The sequence below is a fragment of the Sitophilus oryzae genome, unplaced genomic scaffold, assembly GCF_002938485.1.
Source record: "Sitophilus oryzae breed Bouriz unplaced genomic scaffold, Soryzae_2.0 scaffold_1532_pilon_pilon, whole genome shotgun sequence".
Taxonomy (NCBI): Eukaryota; Metazoa; Arthropoda; class Insecta; order Coleoptera; family Curculionidae; genus Sitophilus; species Sitophilus oryzae.
In genome coordinates, this window is record NW_022146206.1 from 1,199,365 (window position 1) to 1,218,268 (window position 18,904).

At 32.1% G+C, this 18,904-nt stretch overlaps 1 protein-coding gene across 1 annotated transcript; it reads left to right on the forward strand.

Moving 5' to 3' along the window:
* Positions 1–3,661: 3,661 nt before the first annotated feature.
* On the forward strand, positions 3,662–14,326 carry LOC115878830 (ras-related protein Rab-35). Its single transcript, XM_030895436.1, has 5 exons — positions 3,662–3,880; positions 5,226–5,400; positions 5,501–5,625; positions 7,512–7,668; positions 12,904–14,326. The coding sequence occupies exons 1-5, from the start codon at positions 3,826–3,828 to the stop codon at positions 12,998–13,000; spliced, it is 609 nt and encodes a 202-aa protein (XP_030751296.1). The 5' UTR covers positions 3,662–3,825; the 3' UTR covers positions 13,001–14,326.
* Positions 14,327–18,904: the final 4,578 nt, after the last annotated feature.

An 18,904-nucleotide genomic window follows, 5' to 3' on the forward strand; every position in this document is an offset into this window, starting at 1 on the left:
ATGCAAAACTCTTATTTATAACTTTTATTTTATTTTCGATTCTGCCTAAAATTCTATAACTTTTTTTATAAATAACGTTAGTATTTGCAAAAAAAATATTCCTATGTTACATAATTGTCAGTTGTTTCCGAAGTTGGGCTACCCAAATTTGGTAGGAGTGTTTTACAGAGGTGAAGAAAAAGATATATGTAAAAATACTTGGAGTTAGATGCTACACTGTGTTCAAACAGATTTTTTTGGCTGATCCTATATATTATTATTTTTTCTAGTGCTTTTACAAAACCTTTCAACATTTGTTAAGAAAGTATATTAAGTACATCTATACTCTATACAGCTTGCAATCTGTTCTGAATTTTTCAACTTTTATCCTTCTTTTACTTCATTTACACTATAACAAGTTTTGCCATGACAAAACAAAAATTATTTATTATTAAGCATTAAAGTAATTTATATAGTTATATGACATTATTAATAGAAATTGAAGAATTTTGTAAAATCTATCAGAAGAAATTATAATATACCGGGTGTTTTTCAAACGTGGCTTGATTGACGTATTCAATTAGTTTCGGTTATTTCTTGTTTCACCTGAAATGACTACAACTTGGTTTTTAAATGGTACCGTCGGTATTTTTTTACTTTATTTGACAGAATATGGCATTGTGAATAGAATGATTTAATGTCAACTTTTGACATATTTACTCAAAAAAATTGTATTTTAAATTACAATCTAGAGTGCCATGATAAAAAACAACATGTAACCGGTTGTAAAGGTAACGACAGTTTGACTCGATATACGAAGTGTGTGGTACCAAATTACCTATTTACCAGGTACCAAAAGGAAAAAGACAAAAAATATTAGACGATCAAATCAATTTTTCCGAAGCTCCTTGATTAAAAATTAATGGTTTTAACACAGCCATGACACTAGATTGAATTTTAAAATGCTATTTTTTTTAATTGAAAATGTCAAAAGTTGACATATGATATATGTCATTCTATTCAGAATGTCATTTTCTATCAAATAAAGTATAAAAAATACCGAGGGTACCATTTAAAAATCAAATGTTGTACTCGTATACATTTCCGGTGAAACAGGAAGTGACCGAAACTAACGGAATACGAATCAATCTCGATTTATGTCATATACTTACCTACTAACATTCCGAATTTGGTAAACCCTGAATTTAATTTTTTTATCTGAAAAAATAAAAAGTTATAGGAGGTGAATCGCTTTTGAAAAAACACTCAGTATAGGCTGCGTCATTGAAAGAATCTGCAGATATTTTTCTATTTTAAATACGTAGTCGAATTTCAAAAACATATATTAAACACCCTGTAGCTCTACCTTAAATATCTACATATAAATATCTAATATTTTTTCTTCATCAACAAATGAAATATTAGAAAACTAGTTTTAGCTTACACCATTATAAAGAAATATACGTAAAAAAAGTAATAGAATTTTACGCAGAATCTAAAATGAAATAGGATGTTACATTTAAAAAAAAACATTATGTTAAATCCGCCACACTTTTTACAAAGTTACAGACGTAGGTAGGTATAGTTTCATATTATATTCTTTAATTATCCATCTAAAAATAAAATATTTATATATCTAATATAATACTTTAGTATCCAACAAGTGGCCATGAAAATCAAAATAAATATAAATCCATGTCCAAAAATAAAAAATGTAAATAACGCTTTGAGGTATAAATTCGGTTCGAATCAGATAAGATATTTTATCTTACCTTTATTATTTTTCTTTACCGAGAATTAAATTCGAAGAATTCCTAGTCCCTACTTCTTTGCCAAATTCAGTAGTCTCCGCCCTTTTTTACGTTTTAATTTCTGCCACCAGTTGGCAGCATCGACTTATACAGGCACATTGACTAACTATTAATATATAAACAGGGCGTACTAATTTAAAAAATCTATAACTGTAAGTAGATATGTTTAATTTACTTACCATTGTATCCTTCCGGAAACCAGGTGTACAACAATTAAACTCCATGATAAAAAATAATTAAGAGTTATTACAAAACGCAAATTGTTTCACCATTTTTAAAAAACATTGTCTAAAACAGAATACTGGCAAAAATTCTGAAGGAATTTAATTTTACAATAATTCGACAAATCAAAACGAAATCAAACCGTAAAATCACAACAAAAGCGTCTCTGAGTGACAGTTAAAAATCAAATTTTATTATTGTCAGATATTGACATTTGCATTGTTAATATTGACAGTTTTAATATTTTGCGCCTCTGCATCTTGGAGGAAAAACTATTTTTAATGAACCGTCATTTCCATTTAAGTTTCTCAGCTATGTTCACTAGTTTTTCTCTTTCCAGAACCGGTCGATACTGCTTAGTAGATACCATGGCTGGGAAACTTAAATGGAAATGACGGTTCATTAAAAATAGTTTTTCCTCCAAGATGTAGAGGCGCAAAATATTAAAACTGTCAATATTAACAATGCAAATGTCAATATCTGACAATAATAAAATTTGATTTTTAACTGTCACTCAGAGACGCTTTTTGTTGTGATTTTACGGTTTGATTTCGTTTGATTTGTCGAATTATTGTAAAATGAAATTCCTTCAGATTTTTGTCAGTATTCTGTTTTTAGACAATGTTTTTTAAAATGGTGGGACAATTTGTGTTTTGTAATAACTCTTAATTATTTTTTATCATGGAGTTTAATTGTTGTACACCTGTTTCCGAAGGATACAATGGTAAGTAAATTAAACATATCTACTTACAGTTATAGATTTTTTAAATTAGTACTGCTAATAAATGCTACTTGCACTAAATAACTACATAGTACATCTCTATTGCAGTTATTTAATTTTTTTTACGGTGCATGTACGGAATTAAGGACGCGCGTTTTATATTAGCATGATCAGCAGATGATTACATCTGATTTAATTTGTTTTTATTATTTCAGGTCCCAAACGGAAACAAACTGGGAATCTTGCCTACACCAAAATTATATACCTAGCCGTTTCCAATTCACTTCAAAGAGAGGCAAATTATGTAAAACTGCCTGCTATTTGCTGAAAACCGCCAAAGATTAAATTATAACTGTAACAACTTAATATATACTATTTCTAGTATTTTTAATATATTTTTTAATTAATATCCGACATATAGGAACACTTTGTATGCTTTTAATTCAGTTGATTTATCGTTTATAATATGTTCGACCTAATTAAAAGCACACAAAGTGTTCTTACATGTATGTCTAAATTTATTTTAAATTAACTAAAACAACCCCCCTTCCCCGCACCCCTCTCTTCCAATAGTATTTCTTCCTCCATCTACCAGAGGCGCCCTTGTATAATAAAATTGAAATGTATTATAAGTTGCCTATCTATTTAATAGTATAAGTCTTTTATCTATGACTAGATAACAACACAAACGAAAAAAAAACAAAACAAACAGATGTCAATTAAAGAGGGGAAGTGACAGCGAGACCTGGAAGATGTCTGCCATTTTGCCGTCAACAAAAATTTGGATGCGCACTCGTCGAAGCTCATTCTCCCACTTCCATATCTCTGAGTTTTCCGAACCCTTTTAATAATGGTAGTTTACCCAGCCCTGGTTCTAAAAGTCATCTATGGAGGGCTCACATTCATCATTATTCTGTGCCAAAGATAGGTTACATTCTGGAAGAATTCTCCTGTCAAATCAGAAATAATGTCAAATCTAATTCTTTGAACAAACTTTTAAAAACTATAATTTTTAAATTAATAACAAATAGTGCATTCTTATTTAATGCTGAAATAAGTTATTAAAATTATTGTATAAGCAGGATTTAAAGAATGGCTTCTCGAGACTATGATCACTTGTTTAAATTGTTGATTATAGGAGATAGTGGTGAGTGATTAGGTTTTTGGGGTGGGGTTATATTTTAATGATAATGGGTATGTTTAAATATTTTAATAGGATAGGTATCTGGTAGCAGGACTTAGCAAGATGAATTTACAACTTAGTTTAAAAAAATTATTATATCTTATTATTGTATCTAAATAATAATTAATCTGTCATTACAATGAATATCAATTTTTATTTTCATTTCATTGTAGTTGATTTGGAAATAATAGTTATTATATTATATCTAAGCAATATAAGATCATTTTTAGTGTAGTTCATCTTACCCTTGAGAACACCATATAAAATATTGTACCTATAATAGATGTTTACATGCTTAATTTTATATAGTTCATTGTGAATTCATCGAAGATATAAATTTTTGTTGATTTTTTATATTGAATGCAATTGCTTCTATAAAGGACAAAGGAAATACTAAAACTCTATTAATATCTTTCATAATTTACATTTTTCATTATTTAGGTTACATTCAATTTTTAACAACTGCTGTTAAATACAACTGTTAAATACTGTGTTATCTATGAATATATGATCAGATGCAAGTTTTAATGCAATGAAAAAATTGTGTCATGATTAGACAAGATCTTTTGACAAGATAGATATATTTAATATATCTAACTGAAAGAGAGAAAGAAGTAGTTTAGGACTAGGTCATTTAAGGGAGACTTCATTGCTTCATTGCTAATTTGTTCATCATAACATCTGTTTTTTGGATTTATTTAATTTTTTAAAACATTCTATTAATTGGAAACCTGAGATTATTTCTGACAAAAATACTATAATAAAGTTGTCTCTTTGTAACTTGTATTAACTCATATTAACTTGTATATTACAAGCGGAATTTATATTAACAAGACAAGACAGAAATAATAGGGACAGAATAATAGTAACTTTGACATTAATAACTGTATACATGTTAATTATATGGTGTTCAAAACAAATTTGAATAACTTGAAGACAATTTCTTGATCAATATAAAGATATTTGATCAAAAAAGGGCAGTTTGTTGGGTCAAAACTTGAAAGTCAACCAATAGCCCCCTAAAAAATAGTACTTTTGATTTTATTCAGGATATTAACTTTTTAAGAATATTTTTTAATGAAGTAAAGCTATAATAGAAGTTTTTGTTTTAATTTCAATTAGCAGATATTTTAGTTTTTGAGGTATATAAACTGTTATAAATCTTTTTGTCTAGATATGAAGGATATTCCACTACATTTTATTTAAACACTCTCTTTAAATTTACATAATCAAATTATGTAGAAATTTATTTTATATAACGTTTATTTATAATCGATTCCTAAACATTTTTGTCTTAATATTTCTTTAGGTGTTGGGAAAAGTTCTTTACTTTTACGATTTTCTGATAATACATTTACTGGAAGTTATATAACAACTATTGGAGTAGATTTTAAAATAAAAACCGTAAATATTGATGATGAAAAAGTTAAACTACAAATCTGGGATACAGCTGGTCAGGAGAGGTTCAGAACCATAACAAGCACGTAAGTAGATGTTTGCTAACACATAATGAATATTAAAATTTAGAAATAAATATTTTTATATATCTAAGTATTCTTTTATATTTTTTATGTATTTTTTTAGTTATTATAGAGGAACACATGGAGTAGTTATAGTTTATGATGTAACAAATGGGGAAACTTTTGCCAATGTTAAAAGATGGTTACACGAAATAGATCAAAACTGTGAAGTTGTTAATAGAGTTTTGGGTAAGGATAGGTATATCAAGAATTTAATTACAGTATGTAGCAATTGCTAACTGAGAAATATAAGTATGAGTATAAGTTTTGAGTTCAAAATATTTGTTGATACAAGCCATTCTATAAGGGGTTTCGCTTTTGTTCTAATATAAGGGCTTAATAGGACAATTTCAATACTCAAGTACTTCAAGCTTATACAGGTTGTTAATTTGTTTATTACTCGCGGCAAGAGCTTTATGGTTGAAATATGGCAACCTCGACCCAGACGGGACAAGTCGACAGAAAACCCTATAAGTGACGACTTTTTTGATTTGTTTTGAGACGACCCGTGTGTGCACGGTCTAAGAGCGTGCGCACACGGGTCGGCTGGCTCTCGAACCGGAAGCGACTCGAACTAGGAGCGAATCTCCCTCCACTCTACTTCATACATAAATTATGGTAGGTCCGCGAACGGGTCGTTAGGCGATCGACACGAACTCGAACAGATTGCATCTCGAGTTCGAATTGAACCTTGCAAGCTGAGAACGGGGAATTTCGAGTGTGCCGCACGAAACGTGCGATATTTTGCAGTAAAAACCCAAAAAATTGAATCAAAAAAATATTCTGCGGGTTTTAAAAGATAGACCATTCAAAATTTTTCACGATTATTTTTCCATTTATATTTGTTTAAAAAATTATCTCATTCTCTTGTAATTCTTTCGCAACAACAAACAATCGACTTTGTTCCAACTCGCCGCAGAACCGTCACCGAACGATCACGCTCGTGCGCAGTAATTCAAATGTGTTCCAATGGAAATTTAACGGTTATCGGACGATCCTATAGGGATCGTTTAGTTACGATTTCAGAACGGTAATTTCGGTACATGGTCCAAATTGAGAACTGTTTGGGTTGACTTGTGCATTAAAGCATATTGGCAGGGATTATCGATTTTTAGCAGCGGATTCTTATCCGGCGTTCGGCTGATACTTCTGTCTTGGTTATTTTTTACGAATTCGAATACGTGTGCGTTATAAATACTTTTGCTTGTGAGTTTGTGTGGAGTAAATCGTTCGGAAATTTTAAATTGTACACTTTCATAATTATCTATAGATAATAATTAAGGCTGAGTGACGATGGTGTGACTGATTTCTGTACATCCACTTCAGATAATAATTTGGAGTTGCTGCCTAATGAAAGGGTGAAAAATGAACAATATTTAGGTAAGCTTTAATTGTATTTTCTTGTTTCCTCGAACAAAAACAAAAAACCGATCGATACACGCACGCTTAACACTTTTGACAATCCCGAAAACAAACCACAAAGCGTTCCAACGTTGATACTTTTTGCACCGTCACGAAACTATTAAGTTATAAGTCCGCGCATGCTAACAAAGTGCAAGAAAACCGATTCGAGTACAATTTCGAAACGATCCCGAAATGCTGGTTGGAACAAACCTAGTGAAAATTTCGTTCAACGTAGGGACTCATACTCTGTTGCTTTCTTTTCATTCGACGATACATATTTAAAAAGACAGCGTCCTCTTCATCACTTGAACTACTCATAAAAAAATGACGACCTATACTAGAAATAGAACTAGACCTAATAAAATAAACTGAATACTTCGAGACACAAGCGACAAATGAAATAAAAATCTACCCATGTATAATTAAACATTCGATTGCATCGCATAGTTCGCATGTGATGTACATCGCTTCTAGGGCCAGCCGACCCGTGCGCGGACGCTCTAATAATTACAATAAACAGGGATGTTTTCAATAAATAGTTCATTTTAAATAGGAATTTAAAGCCTCATGTTCTAACTGGGACTTCAGTTGGTATGAACGTTTTGGTTACTAAATTTGTTGGTAAAATAGAATTATAAATACCTTTAGTCTGAGGACGTGTTTAATTTTAGTGGGCAACAAAAATGATACGCCTGATCGTAAAGTAGTACTAACGGAAGATGCTCAACGTTTTGCCGATACGATGAAAATTCAGCTATTTGAAACATCGGCCAAGGATAATATTAACGTGGAAGAAATGTTTATGACAATAACAAGGCTAGTTCTAAAGTAAGTTTTCTGTTTAATTAGGGGCATATGGTTTGAAAGTGGGACACAGAAATAAAAGTATCTATCCACTTTAAAATTACGCGATGGCTTAACAACCGCCGGCGCTATAGACAGGGTTGCCACCCGTCCCGATTTTGTCGGGACAGTCCCGATTTTGATTCAAAAGTCTCGCGTCCCCACGCAAAGCCCTAGTGTCCCGATTTTTATTTGTTTAATAGCCACATTTTTATTAAAAATAAAATTGTAAAATTTATTATTAAAAATGTTTATTAATTTCTTAAAAATAAAAACAGTACTTTTCCAGGAATTAATTAAAATCTTAGAAATTTTAGAATTAAAAGAAGTAGATATTGATACTCTAATGAGTATTCGATAATATAAACTTGCATACAGGAAATTTGCCACAAAGGATATAAAAATTATAGAAAAAAATAAAGTATTTTTAAAACTAGAGTAAATTATATGCCTTCATTGTTTAAGGTTGTTAATTATATATTTTCATGTATGATGTTGAAGTAGACAGACGCTAGAAATAGATGTTCAGTTAAACTCATTAGAATGGAATTTCAAATCTTATTTAATTTTAATATATCGCATATAAGAATTTTTGGATTTTATTAAAAATGACAAGGCTCTTATTATTACAGCACAACAAAACAAATAAAAAATATTCTATACAGTTGGGGGTTGGAACCTTTGGTGTTACAACAGCAAAATAAAACACTAATTCACCGCCATACACCAAAACACTTTGCTTTTAACACTGGACGTTCGTTTCGCTAATCATAAATTTGAAACTAACCATCAGTTTTAATCATCTGCTGATGATGCTAAGCTGGTAAACGAAACGCGCGTTAACATCCAGTGTTAAAAGTAAAGCGTTTAATGGAAATTAGCGCACTTGTAGGGGTTAAGGCCTATATTTTAAAGTGTTTTGGTGTATTGTGAGGAATTAGTGGTTTTAATGAAATTAAAAAGTTTTAAAAATAATTAAATAAACTACAGTACATCTGCTGGATCTGTGTCTATGAAAGGAATGCGGACAAAAAACATTTAAATAAACAGCAATATATTTTATTTTTCGACTTGACGAGTACCTCACCGCAAATCGCTCCGCCCACTCATTTTATTGGCCACTTGCAAATTTGTCGAATTTTTATTGATGGGAGGCGTCGTCAATTTTTATTGATGGGAGGCGAAACCAAACCAAACCGCGTAGCTACAGAAAGGACAGACGTACTGTAATAAAGCCAATTATACAGATTAAACAGCTGAAACTTTTGATTTTATTTAGGTTTTGTTCTAGTTGTTTTAGATTTAATTAATTGTTTACTAATTTTGTTTTCAACTTTTAATTTTTTATTTTTACATAATTATTTATAAATTTCGAAGAGTTTTTTTAAGTTAAAGCAAAAAGGCATATAAAATATTGTTTCAATATCCGATGGGCACATAAAATTTTACATTTAAGGAAAAATGTTGCACCAGTGCTGTCCAGATTTTTTAAATACAAAAGGAGGCAAGCCTGGCTATAGATAGTGTACACAAAAAATACCGTCATCCGGCGGCATGATATTTCTCTGTCTAATGTTTCTATATCTGTAAATATCAGTGGAAAATTGAATTACTTTGACGATGGCCGCGGTATGCATAACCTGTAGTGATGGGAAAAACCGATTAATTTCAATAATCGAGTACTCGAGTATCAAGCGATTGCAATAACCCAGTGATCACTCGAGCTAAATATCGCTCGTATTTAAAAATACGGTTTTTTGTCCGTCGCATGTTGTAAGTATTCGTTAACGCCTAGCACCAAGCAGTAAGCTGCGTGCGCAGGGCACATATTCTTTCGGTAATGAACGGCAAGTAGTAAGCGGGAGCGATTCGCTTGATCGCCTGATTTAGTTTATTTCGAAGCATTGTCGATGTAGGTCGTAAAATTTTGTCCCTCAGATACGCAACGGATAAATATACCGGGTGCGTCTCAAAAGTGGCTCACCCCTATAACTTTTTATTTTTTCAGATAAAACAACGAGATTTGGTATGTATATGACATAAATTAGGATTCATTGACATATTCAATTGTTTTTCAATTTCTGCAACTTTTGATTTTTAAATCGCACCCTCGGTATTTTTTTACTTTATTCGGTAGAAAATAACACTCTGAATAGAATGACATATCACATGTCAACTTTTGACATTTTTGCATATGGTTTATTTGAAATTGTAACATGCGGTTCATAACGACAATTTGACTCGAAGTACCAAGTGTGTGGTTTCAAATTATTCGTAAAAAAATTCTTTTTCGAAATATGCCAATGAGCCACCCTCGTTCCATTTGAAAAAAATTGAGATATGATTTAACCGGCCACGGCAAGACACTAAAAACATTATACGATCAAATCTATTTTTCCAAGGCTCCTGGATTAAAAATTAATGTCATGGCGCTCTAGATTGAAATTTAAAATACAATTTGTTTTTAAGCGAATTTGTCAAAAGTTGACATATGATACGTCATTATATTTAGAATGTCATTTTCTATCGAATAAAGTAAAAAAAAAACGGAGGGTACCACTTAAAAATCAAAAATTGTAGTCATTTCCGGTGAAACAGGAAGTGACAGAAAACAATAGAATACGTCAATCAATCCTAATTTATGTCATATACTAACATACCAAATCTCATTTTTTTATCTAAAAAAATAAAAAAGTAATAGGAGTGAGCCACTTTTGAGACGCACCCGGTATATACGGTTTCGTATAAATTTGCTACCTGCAATGTATGTAGAAAATTCGCTCGGCTTTTTATCGAGTATGTCACATTAAAATCGGATTTCAATTTATTGCATTCTAGGATCGCTTGCGTTCGTCGCTTGGTACTCCTCACTTGCATCGCTCGTTCATAATCGAACGATCTCGATTATTTCAATAATCGAGTACTCGAGCGAAAAAATTGATTTTAATTTTTTGACTTTAATTGACCTGTCGTTGATATTTGATAATTGTAAAAAATTGCAAAACGCTCAATTTTAAAATCAAAATATTCAAAGCAATCAGATGCGCATTAGTCAAACAGGGAAAACGAAAAAAACAAAACAAAAGAGCACTGTTGCCAGGACTACGGATTTATCCGTAGATATACGGATTTCGGGTGTATCCGTTACGGACGTACGGATTCTCTTCCAATAATACGGATTTTCTGTCATTGATCAATTTAACATCATTAATAAAAATCGCTGTTATTTCTCATATATATGTAAAATTATATGGTGAACGTAAATGATCATCATTTCCAAGCCAACTAAACGACTTTTTTGATCATATTGTTACGTTTTTCGTCGGTTCCGTGTGGATAGAAAGTCACAATTTATTTAAACACTAATTATTTAACACTAATTAACAAAAATAATAACGATAAAAGACTTATAGAACTATTTACAAACGATTTATAACTAAGAATTTATTTTGAATTTTAGCGCGTCAACTGTATATTTATAACTGCCCTCTCTAGGCCACTGCCGCCGGCTTTTATACCTACAGCAAAAGAAATCTAGAATAGTCCATAGATCGTTAGGCGCATAGAGAAGGTTTTCGAATGTTCTCGTATGTACTAGTCCATTCTAGTGGGTCTCGATTCTTCTCGAACGAATGAATCATTGCGGTGTCTATGCGATGTTAAGGTCATCCGAGGGCGGGCCATATGACGAGGTTAGGTCGAGTCCACACCGGCTCGCAACAATATAAAAGAATCGTGGGAAATCAAAAATTTTATGTATTGCCATCGACTAATGGGCACAAGATCAACAATAATAGCCCATTTTTTGCCAATAGGGCAATATATTTATAATAATAAAAATTGTATTAATTTGCAATATTTTTTTGTCTCATATATTCATTTTTAGAGTTCCGTACCCAAAGGGTAAAAACGGGAACCCTATTACTAAGACTTCGCTATCCGTCCGTCACAAAGATCTATTTTATGAACCGTTATAGCTAGACAGTTGAAATTTTTACAGATAATGTATCTATGTTGCCGCTATAAGAACAAATACTAAAAACAGAATTAAATAAATGTTTATAAATAAAAAAGTACTTTCACTAAACATTATCGTTTAAGTAAGAATTTTACATAGATTATTTCAAGTCCTCGGTGGCCACATGGTTAAAGGCGTTAGGACTTGAAGGCGTTGAGCCGTAGTAAGGCAGGTTCAAATCGTAGTCAAGGCAACTTTTTTTAATCGTTTTTTTTTAATTTTTACATATTTATTTTTACTTTTACTTTTTACATATTTATTATTGATTAACACAATTTTTAGTAATGTGTTTCTTCATTTTTTTTTAAATTACTTATACGCGCATTCAAAATTTCAGCCAAATCGGAAAAAAGTTTATAATAATATAATTTCTAATGTTGCATAGATAATGAATGGTACGGAACCCTTCGTGCGCGAGTCCGACTCGCACTTGACCAATTTTTTTGTACTTCATGTAATACGTAGCTAGTACTTAGATACTTTAGTACCTAATGTTTCGTTATTTTTAAAACGTTTGTTCATATTTATTTTATGATTAACACAAATAAATATTCAATAATACATAAATACGGATTTTTTTTGTTTATCCACGGATATTTCACTTTTTTTTCTGGCAACACTGCAAAAGATTGAAACCAAAGCAATCATTTGCTGTCCTCCATTCGCGATTTTCGAGTTCCGGGCTTTACGCCCTGGGGCTACTCGAGAACGGTTCTGAAAGGAGCGGTGCGCGATAGCCTGGGCCTCCATATGGCGCGGAACAGTTCTGTAGCTTTATGACTCAATTGAATGGAGTGAGAGTATCGCGTTCTTGAACAGTTCAGAGCTGTTCAACTGCGTGAAAGGAGGACAGCAATTGTTCTAGCAGTCAAAACACGCTGTAAGGGAAAAGCTTACAGTGTGTTTTGAGTGCCAGATATAGCTAGACTTCGGTTAATACCTAACTTTATTATATAAATGTTTTTTTTTAAGTGTAGTACTAAGAAGTGTACTGTAAATTCTTTAAATATTTGGCAAAAACTGCCGTACTTGAAAAGTTTACCTAGTTTTTCGGCGGTATTCATGTTAATACTAATATTATGTAAAACTGTCTAACGGCGGTTTTTCTTTCAATTGTCTATGCCGCCGGCAGTAATTTAGCCAGCCACGTTTGTAGTGAAATTGTACTATTATAGTAATTTTAATAATAATTGATATTTTAGATCAAAAAAGGAAATGAAGCAACTGCAAAGTGCTCAAAATGATGTAGTAAACTTAAGAGATAAGAAAAAATCCTCAAAAAAGAGCAAGTGCTGTTAGCACAAGTATTTTGAATATGTGTGTGGGTGACTGCAATGTCTTTGGTGAAGTGATAAGTGTATTTAAATTATTTTACTAATCCTTTTAATTGAGAAGAGGAAACAACTACCTTAATCCATTATTGGTTATTCTAAATGGCATAAAAAAGTAAGACACGAATGGCTTAGTCGTTAGTGATAATGCCGCATAATATTATGTTAAGCCAAAAGTTTTATGTGATATTTTAAATTTATTTCATTCTATGAATTTTTGGCAGTTTATTTTCGTTAATAAAAATCTGAAATACTAAAATACTCTAATTCATTACAATATTTGTCAAATTTATTTTGCGTTTTTGATATATAACTTTTATTTATATCTGTCTGACTGCTCTGAATAAATATGAAATATGTAATATTGTAAATAGCTTCTTTCTTAGTAGCCATACTGATAATATATAATGTGCATTTTCTCGTCCTGGGTCTTAGTCTTTCTTAGTCGATTTTAATATTTTATAGAAAATCCAGCAATACCGCATAAGAGAATTTTCATTAGGGTATCTCCGTCATTATCTTTACACGTTATAATACAGACCACCGACTTAAGATGAACAGGTTTTAATCAAAATTACTATTTCGGCCCATTAACTTTTTTTAACCAACTAATTTAAAAATGAAAATAAATTCGCTTAAAAAATATTTGTTGATAAAAGACCAGACGTCTACCGGTTTTAAACTGCCATTCATGTTACTGGAAAGAAGCTATAGAGAACTATACATTTCCAATAATTTAATTTTGTTATTTAACTCTTGTATCTTCCTGTAAATAACCATAACATGTAAATAGTTAAAGTTATAAGCTATATATAACGTGTGTGATTGTGCGTAAAAAGAATTATATGAAAATATTAGCAGTAATTTAATAATTTAGTACCTAATTGTTTTACGTGTTGCCAGTAAGTAATATCTTTTTCTGTTTGCAGGTTTTTCACTAATCTGAGAATAAAATCAGTAAAAAAATAATTAAAAACATAATATATGCTTTCTACTAAACGCTTAGGTATTTAAAATTTAAAGAGACATCCCCCCTGATAGCTCTTCACTAACTTCACTTCAGCGCAAATTTTATTATTAGGGGACACTCGAGAGACTTCTGTGCAGTACCGTCAATTTTCTTTTACCCCTAGTAGTCCCAGTGGATCCTAGAGCGATCAGACATAACTTATTTTCACAAGGATGAAACTTTAGGCTCTCAGTAGTGCTTTAAATACCGGTGTGTTTGTGGGGTTCGCCCTGTGACACCTTGGCAGATACCAGGTGAGAAAGGTAACTAAAAATAAGAGTTACTTAACTTAAATTTGTATGGCTGATTTTTATATTTATAATGTAGAATATTACTCCGAAGTAGTATCAAAAGTATCAGACACTTTCCATGAACCAGAACTTTTATCAGACGCTTTAAAGCTCCACAAGAAATAAATAAACTTTACTTATTTTTACATGAGTTATTAAGACAGCTATTATAAAGTTATATTTAATCAGTCAGACAAATTGTAAAGACCAAACATCCTCTAAAAATATTCAGCCGTAAATACCAGCGCGATATCATTTGATGGACGAGCGTTAACAAGTATGGCATTACAATCGAGGCACAATTCATTTTTACTCTGAATAGCGGCTTTATACTGATCGCTCTGGGATCTTAGGTTAGGTTAGGTTAGGTTGCTGGGGTTTGGGATCATATTTGATCCCTCACTCGGAGGCCTTGGGCCCATTGCGATACCCCTGTATTGTTTTACCAAACCTTCCTTTCATTCTTTCTTTGCATTAAAGCACTTCCAGCTCTTTGCAAAGTTCCCGATGTTGCTGATGTTGGCTTCTGCTGCTTCCTCTAGTCCCTCCAAAAAACCTTGCCTTAAAGTTTTAAAGCGTCGGTATTCCAGTGCCGGACAGTGGCACAGCAGGTACTCTATGGTTTCTTCTTCCTCTCCGCATTCTCTGCAGTAGTCGTCGGAAATTTTCCATCTCACGAGGTTTACCCCCGTGGGATAGTTTCCAGTGACGACACCTACAATTATGCGTACTAGGTCCTTTTTGTGCTCTAGTAGTTGTTTTGTCTTTTTGCTATTTACCACTGGTACTCATAGTCTTCGAGCTGTAGCGCAGTCCTCACGGTGTTGCCACGTCTCTTGCTGCTTGGCTTTGATGGCAGTTCCTATAGCCTCCTTCAGTGTGTTGATCGTCACAAGTGGTGGGTCATCTGCCACGGCCTCTCCCCTGGCCCCGTCTTTAGTGAGTCTGTCTGCTTCCTGATTGCGATTTTGATCTCAATGATTGCATGGTGATGCTTCTTAAAGCGGCCAAGCTGTCAGAGTATATCACTATATCCCCTATTGGTCTATCAGCAATTTTCTCTCGTATACAACTAGCCGCTTCTTTTATGGCGTAAACCTCTGCTTGTAGAACATTACAGCCATCCGATAGCCTTAAAGATCGTCGGATGTCTAGTTCCTTTGAGAAGATGCCTGTGTCCCCTGAATTTGCGGAAGCATCTGTGTAGACTGCTATATCTTGAGTGTTCATTACTCGGTTGCTTTCCCATTCTTCTCTTGTCGGGATGCGAATCCAAAATCATGTTTGGTGAGCATATAGTCCGTTTTCTGGTCTAACAGATGTGGACTCGTGTTCACCATGATTTTCCCTATCACTGGCAGTATCCTCGAGTGACCGTAGTTGGTCTGGTTCCACAGATTGGATTCCCTTAATCTTAGGGCACCCTTAGCGGCCAGATCCTTCACAAGCCAGTCGATTGATTGCAAGTCCAGCTCTGGGATCTTACTCTATAAGAATTACTTAGAAATGCGTTTGGAATAGCATTGTAGCTAATGTCAAACTTTAGTATTTTCACTGTTAATTAGTCCTCTTACTACAGTTGTACAATTTTCCCACTATAAATGGTATGTCTACCGCCACATAGGAATCGGCAAATTTGCATTTATTTGTGTTTCAATCAACTGGTTATAAGGGTTATAACGGATACATCAACTATCTTTGTCTTACGCATTAATATGGACTTGGATAACGTGGATATTGTCATTACATTTTGTTTTAAGTATTTTTTACCTGATTTTCTTCTCAGATCATTACTGAAATGTTGCAAGTACTTTTTCTTTTTAAATGCATTTAAATATTTCAGATGTAAAATGTATTACTGTCAATTAAATAAAAGAGTTATTACCATAATTTTTTGTACAGTCAATATGCTATTTAATGTTGAAATAAAACATATCAAATTAATTTTATTTTGATAAAAATGACAATTATATATTATATACTTATTATTAGCTAAGTTAATGAAATTTAATCATTTTTATGTACAATACCTGTTTATTTATTTTGCTAAAAAATTATGTAAATTTGTGGTCTAGTATTTTATATCTTATAATAAATTAAAATGTTAATAAAATTATCTGCTACTTGATATAATTATAATTTATTTCAGTCCACTCAGTAAAGGAAAAGATAAAAACTTTTTAATTAAAGCCGCTTCAAGCTTTTTGCGTGTGGAGATAAAAATTAATTTTTGTGCAAGTATTTTTTCCTTTGTTGTTTTTCTTTTTTGAAATCTCCTAATACGCCACATAAAACTCTTTTAGTGCAAACAGGTTTTTATTTGTAGGTATTGTTAAATTCGGAATTATTAGTGTTTTTATTAAAAAATGCCAACAAAAATAAAGAACATATAATACATATTGCAGTTTTATTTAACTTCGAGTTAAGAACGAGTTTACATATTAAAACTTCCGATTTAACCATAAAAAATCTGTAGACTATAGGCTTGGTGCATTTTAGTTGATTTCAACAAATTCGGACCGCAGCGCTTCAACGTCAGAAATCAGAAATTATAAGTCATGTTGATCGCATTAAACTAATATTGAAATCGTGGCTTTGTCATAATATTTAAGTATTTTAGTTTTTTACTAGTGCAGTTATTGAAACAATAAAACTCTCAGGTACGAGGTTTGTGTGATGTAACGCTATTTCGGATGGTAAAAAAATAAGTGAAAAATAATCCGAACTAGACATCGTGTTGTGTTGTGACATTTGAAATGTTAATAAAATTGCCGAAAAAATGTAAACGCGTAAAGAAGACTGTATACTCTGTTTTTTTTCTCAGGTAAGATTTCGACAGACGATGACAGAAGAAAAGCAGATGACGTCCCATACCAATCTATTTATTTTACTAAAAAAAGTTTCTAATAATTTTTAAATTAACTATGGATGGGTTTAAATATCAATCCATCATGCGTCGTCTCTTGTTGTTTTTAAGCAGTTTTATTGGTTTATTTCAAAAATGACAGTTCGTATTTCAATTTTATTGGTTTGACGGAACAATGAACGACAAACGGACGCCGATGCGTATGAACTCGCCTTTAGATTTTTGACGCTTGTCAAAGTCTTGCCAAATTCTAGTTTATAATTTTTTGTCAACTTTTGTCAAATACCCTGCGTTTTGGAAGATGATGCATTTTGATTCGTGTTATTACATGTGTTTTGTGTCTTTTAAAGTCAAGTGGAGGAAAAATCGAGTGAAAATTAACTGTAGACCCACAGCACAGTTTATGAACTCGCCTTGTATGAACTTACTAATACTAGCTGTCCAGGCAGAAAGTCTTATACACCAATAAAGTTACCATCAATAAAGTTCGTATACCATCTCGTCGTACATAAGTGCATCTCCAATATGGTAGAAGGACCATACTAAACACATACTAAAAACTGGAGTAGCTGTAAAATATCGACATCACACGACAGGTAATTAATGGATTTTAGTACTGCAGAAAAATAATGTCAAAAGGTACTGCTTTAAAAAAAATTAAGATTAATGTTAATTAATCAACCTTTAAAGTATACAATTTGGTAAGTGTTATTATTAATAAAATAGTTTGTTTTATTTATGTTGTTTTATTTATTCCTGCGGAATATTACAAATTTGTATTTGTACATAAGTTATATTGATAAATATAATCATAAATGCGGGAAGTTTCATAAAGCTTGAAAGTAAGAAATAGTTCTTTTTATATTTTTTTGATATGTGGTGTCTTGTTCTTGTTTGTTTTGTATTAACACATACCGTTTTTTATTAAATAAAATAACTCGATAACATTTTTTCAGTTTTATACTGTTTTTTTCACAATATTTTGAAGTAATCACTTGTCAGTCAAATTTTAACTATATTAATTTCCTGCTATGTGTTCCAGTTGTACCAACTTATTTCTTTGTAAAATAAAATAAACTACTTTGAAATTAAAATGACAGACACATCTATCACTGTCAAGGATCTTCTCGTTGGACAGACTATAATTAGGGGGTTGTTGGGCGCAATAACATTCAATAACTCAACTTTCTCGGATATCCAACTCTCCGGAAACAACATTTTATAGCTTCATAATTTCTCACACTGATTTGATCAGAAACAAAAACGGATTCAAGTAGTTCGACGAAACAAGTGATCCGTGCTGGCCACGATTCAATTGAATGAACCGGATTGCAAGCAATAAATCGAATCTCACGATTCATTTTTAATACTCGTTCAAATGAATGATTCGTTCAATCTTTGCCCACTTCTAATAGTTTGGCTCACTTCTACCTTCTGCAAAAAGTCGTCCCAAAGTCACTATCAGATAGTTCCTGGAGGTGTAGCTTTTGTCCATAGGTAAGTATTAAGAGACCTCCGCTCTCCGGAGTCAGTCTTTTACGAGGTAGTTATGGAAACGAATTCTATTCGCCTATTAAAGGTTTCTATATACACGCAACAAAAAAATACAGATACCATTTTCTAGTATACTTGCTAATTATACTAGATAACTAAACTATAGCCGATACCGTCGAGGAAACGCTTTGAAATTTTAATAAAACTAAATTA

Excerpts from the sequence above, each read along its gene's own strand:
- LOC115878830 (XM_030895436.1), top strand. The coding sequence starts at position 3,826 with ATGGCTTCTCGAGACTATGATCACTTGTTTAAATTGTTGATTATAGGA. Across the intron at positions 5,401-5,500 it reads TTCAGAACCATAACAAGCAC|TTATTATAGAGGAACACATG; the intron begins GTAAGTAGATGT and ends GTATTTTTTTAG. Across the intron at positions 5,626-7,511 it reads AGTTGTTAATAGAGTTTTGG|TGGGCAACAAAAATGATACG; the intron begins GTAAGGATAGGT and ends GTTTAATTTTAG.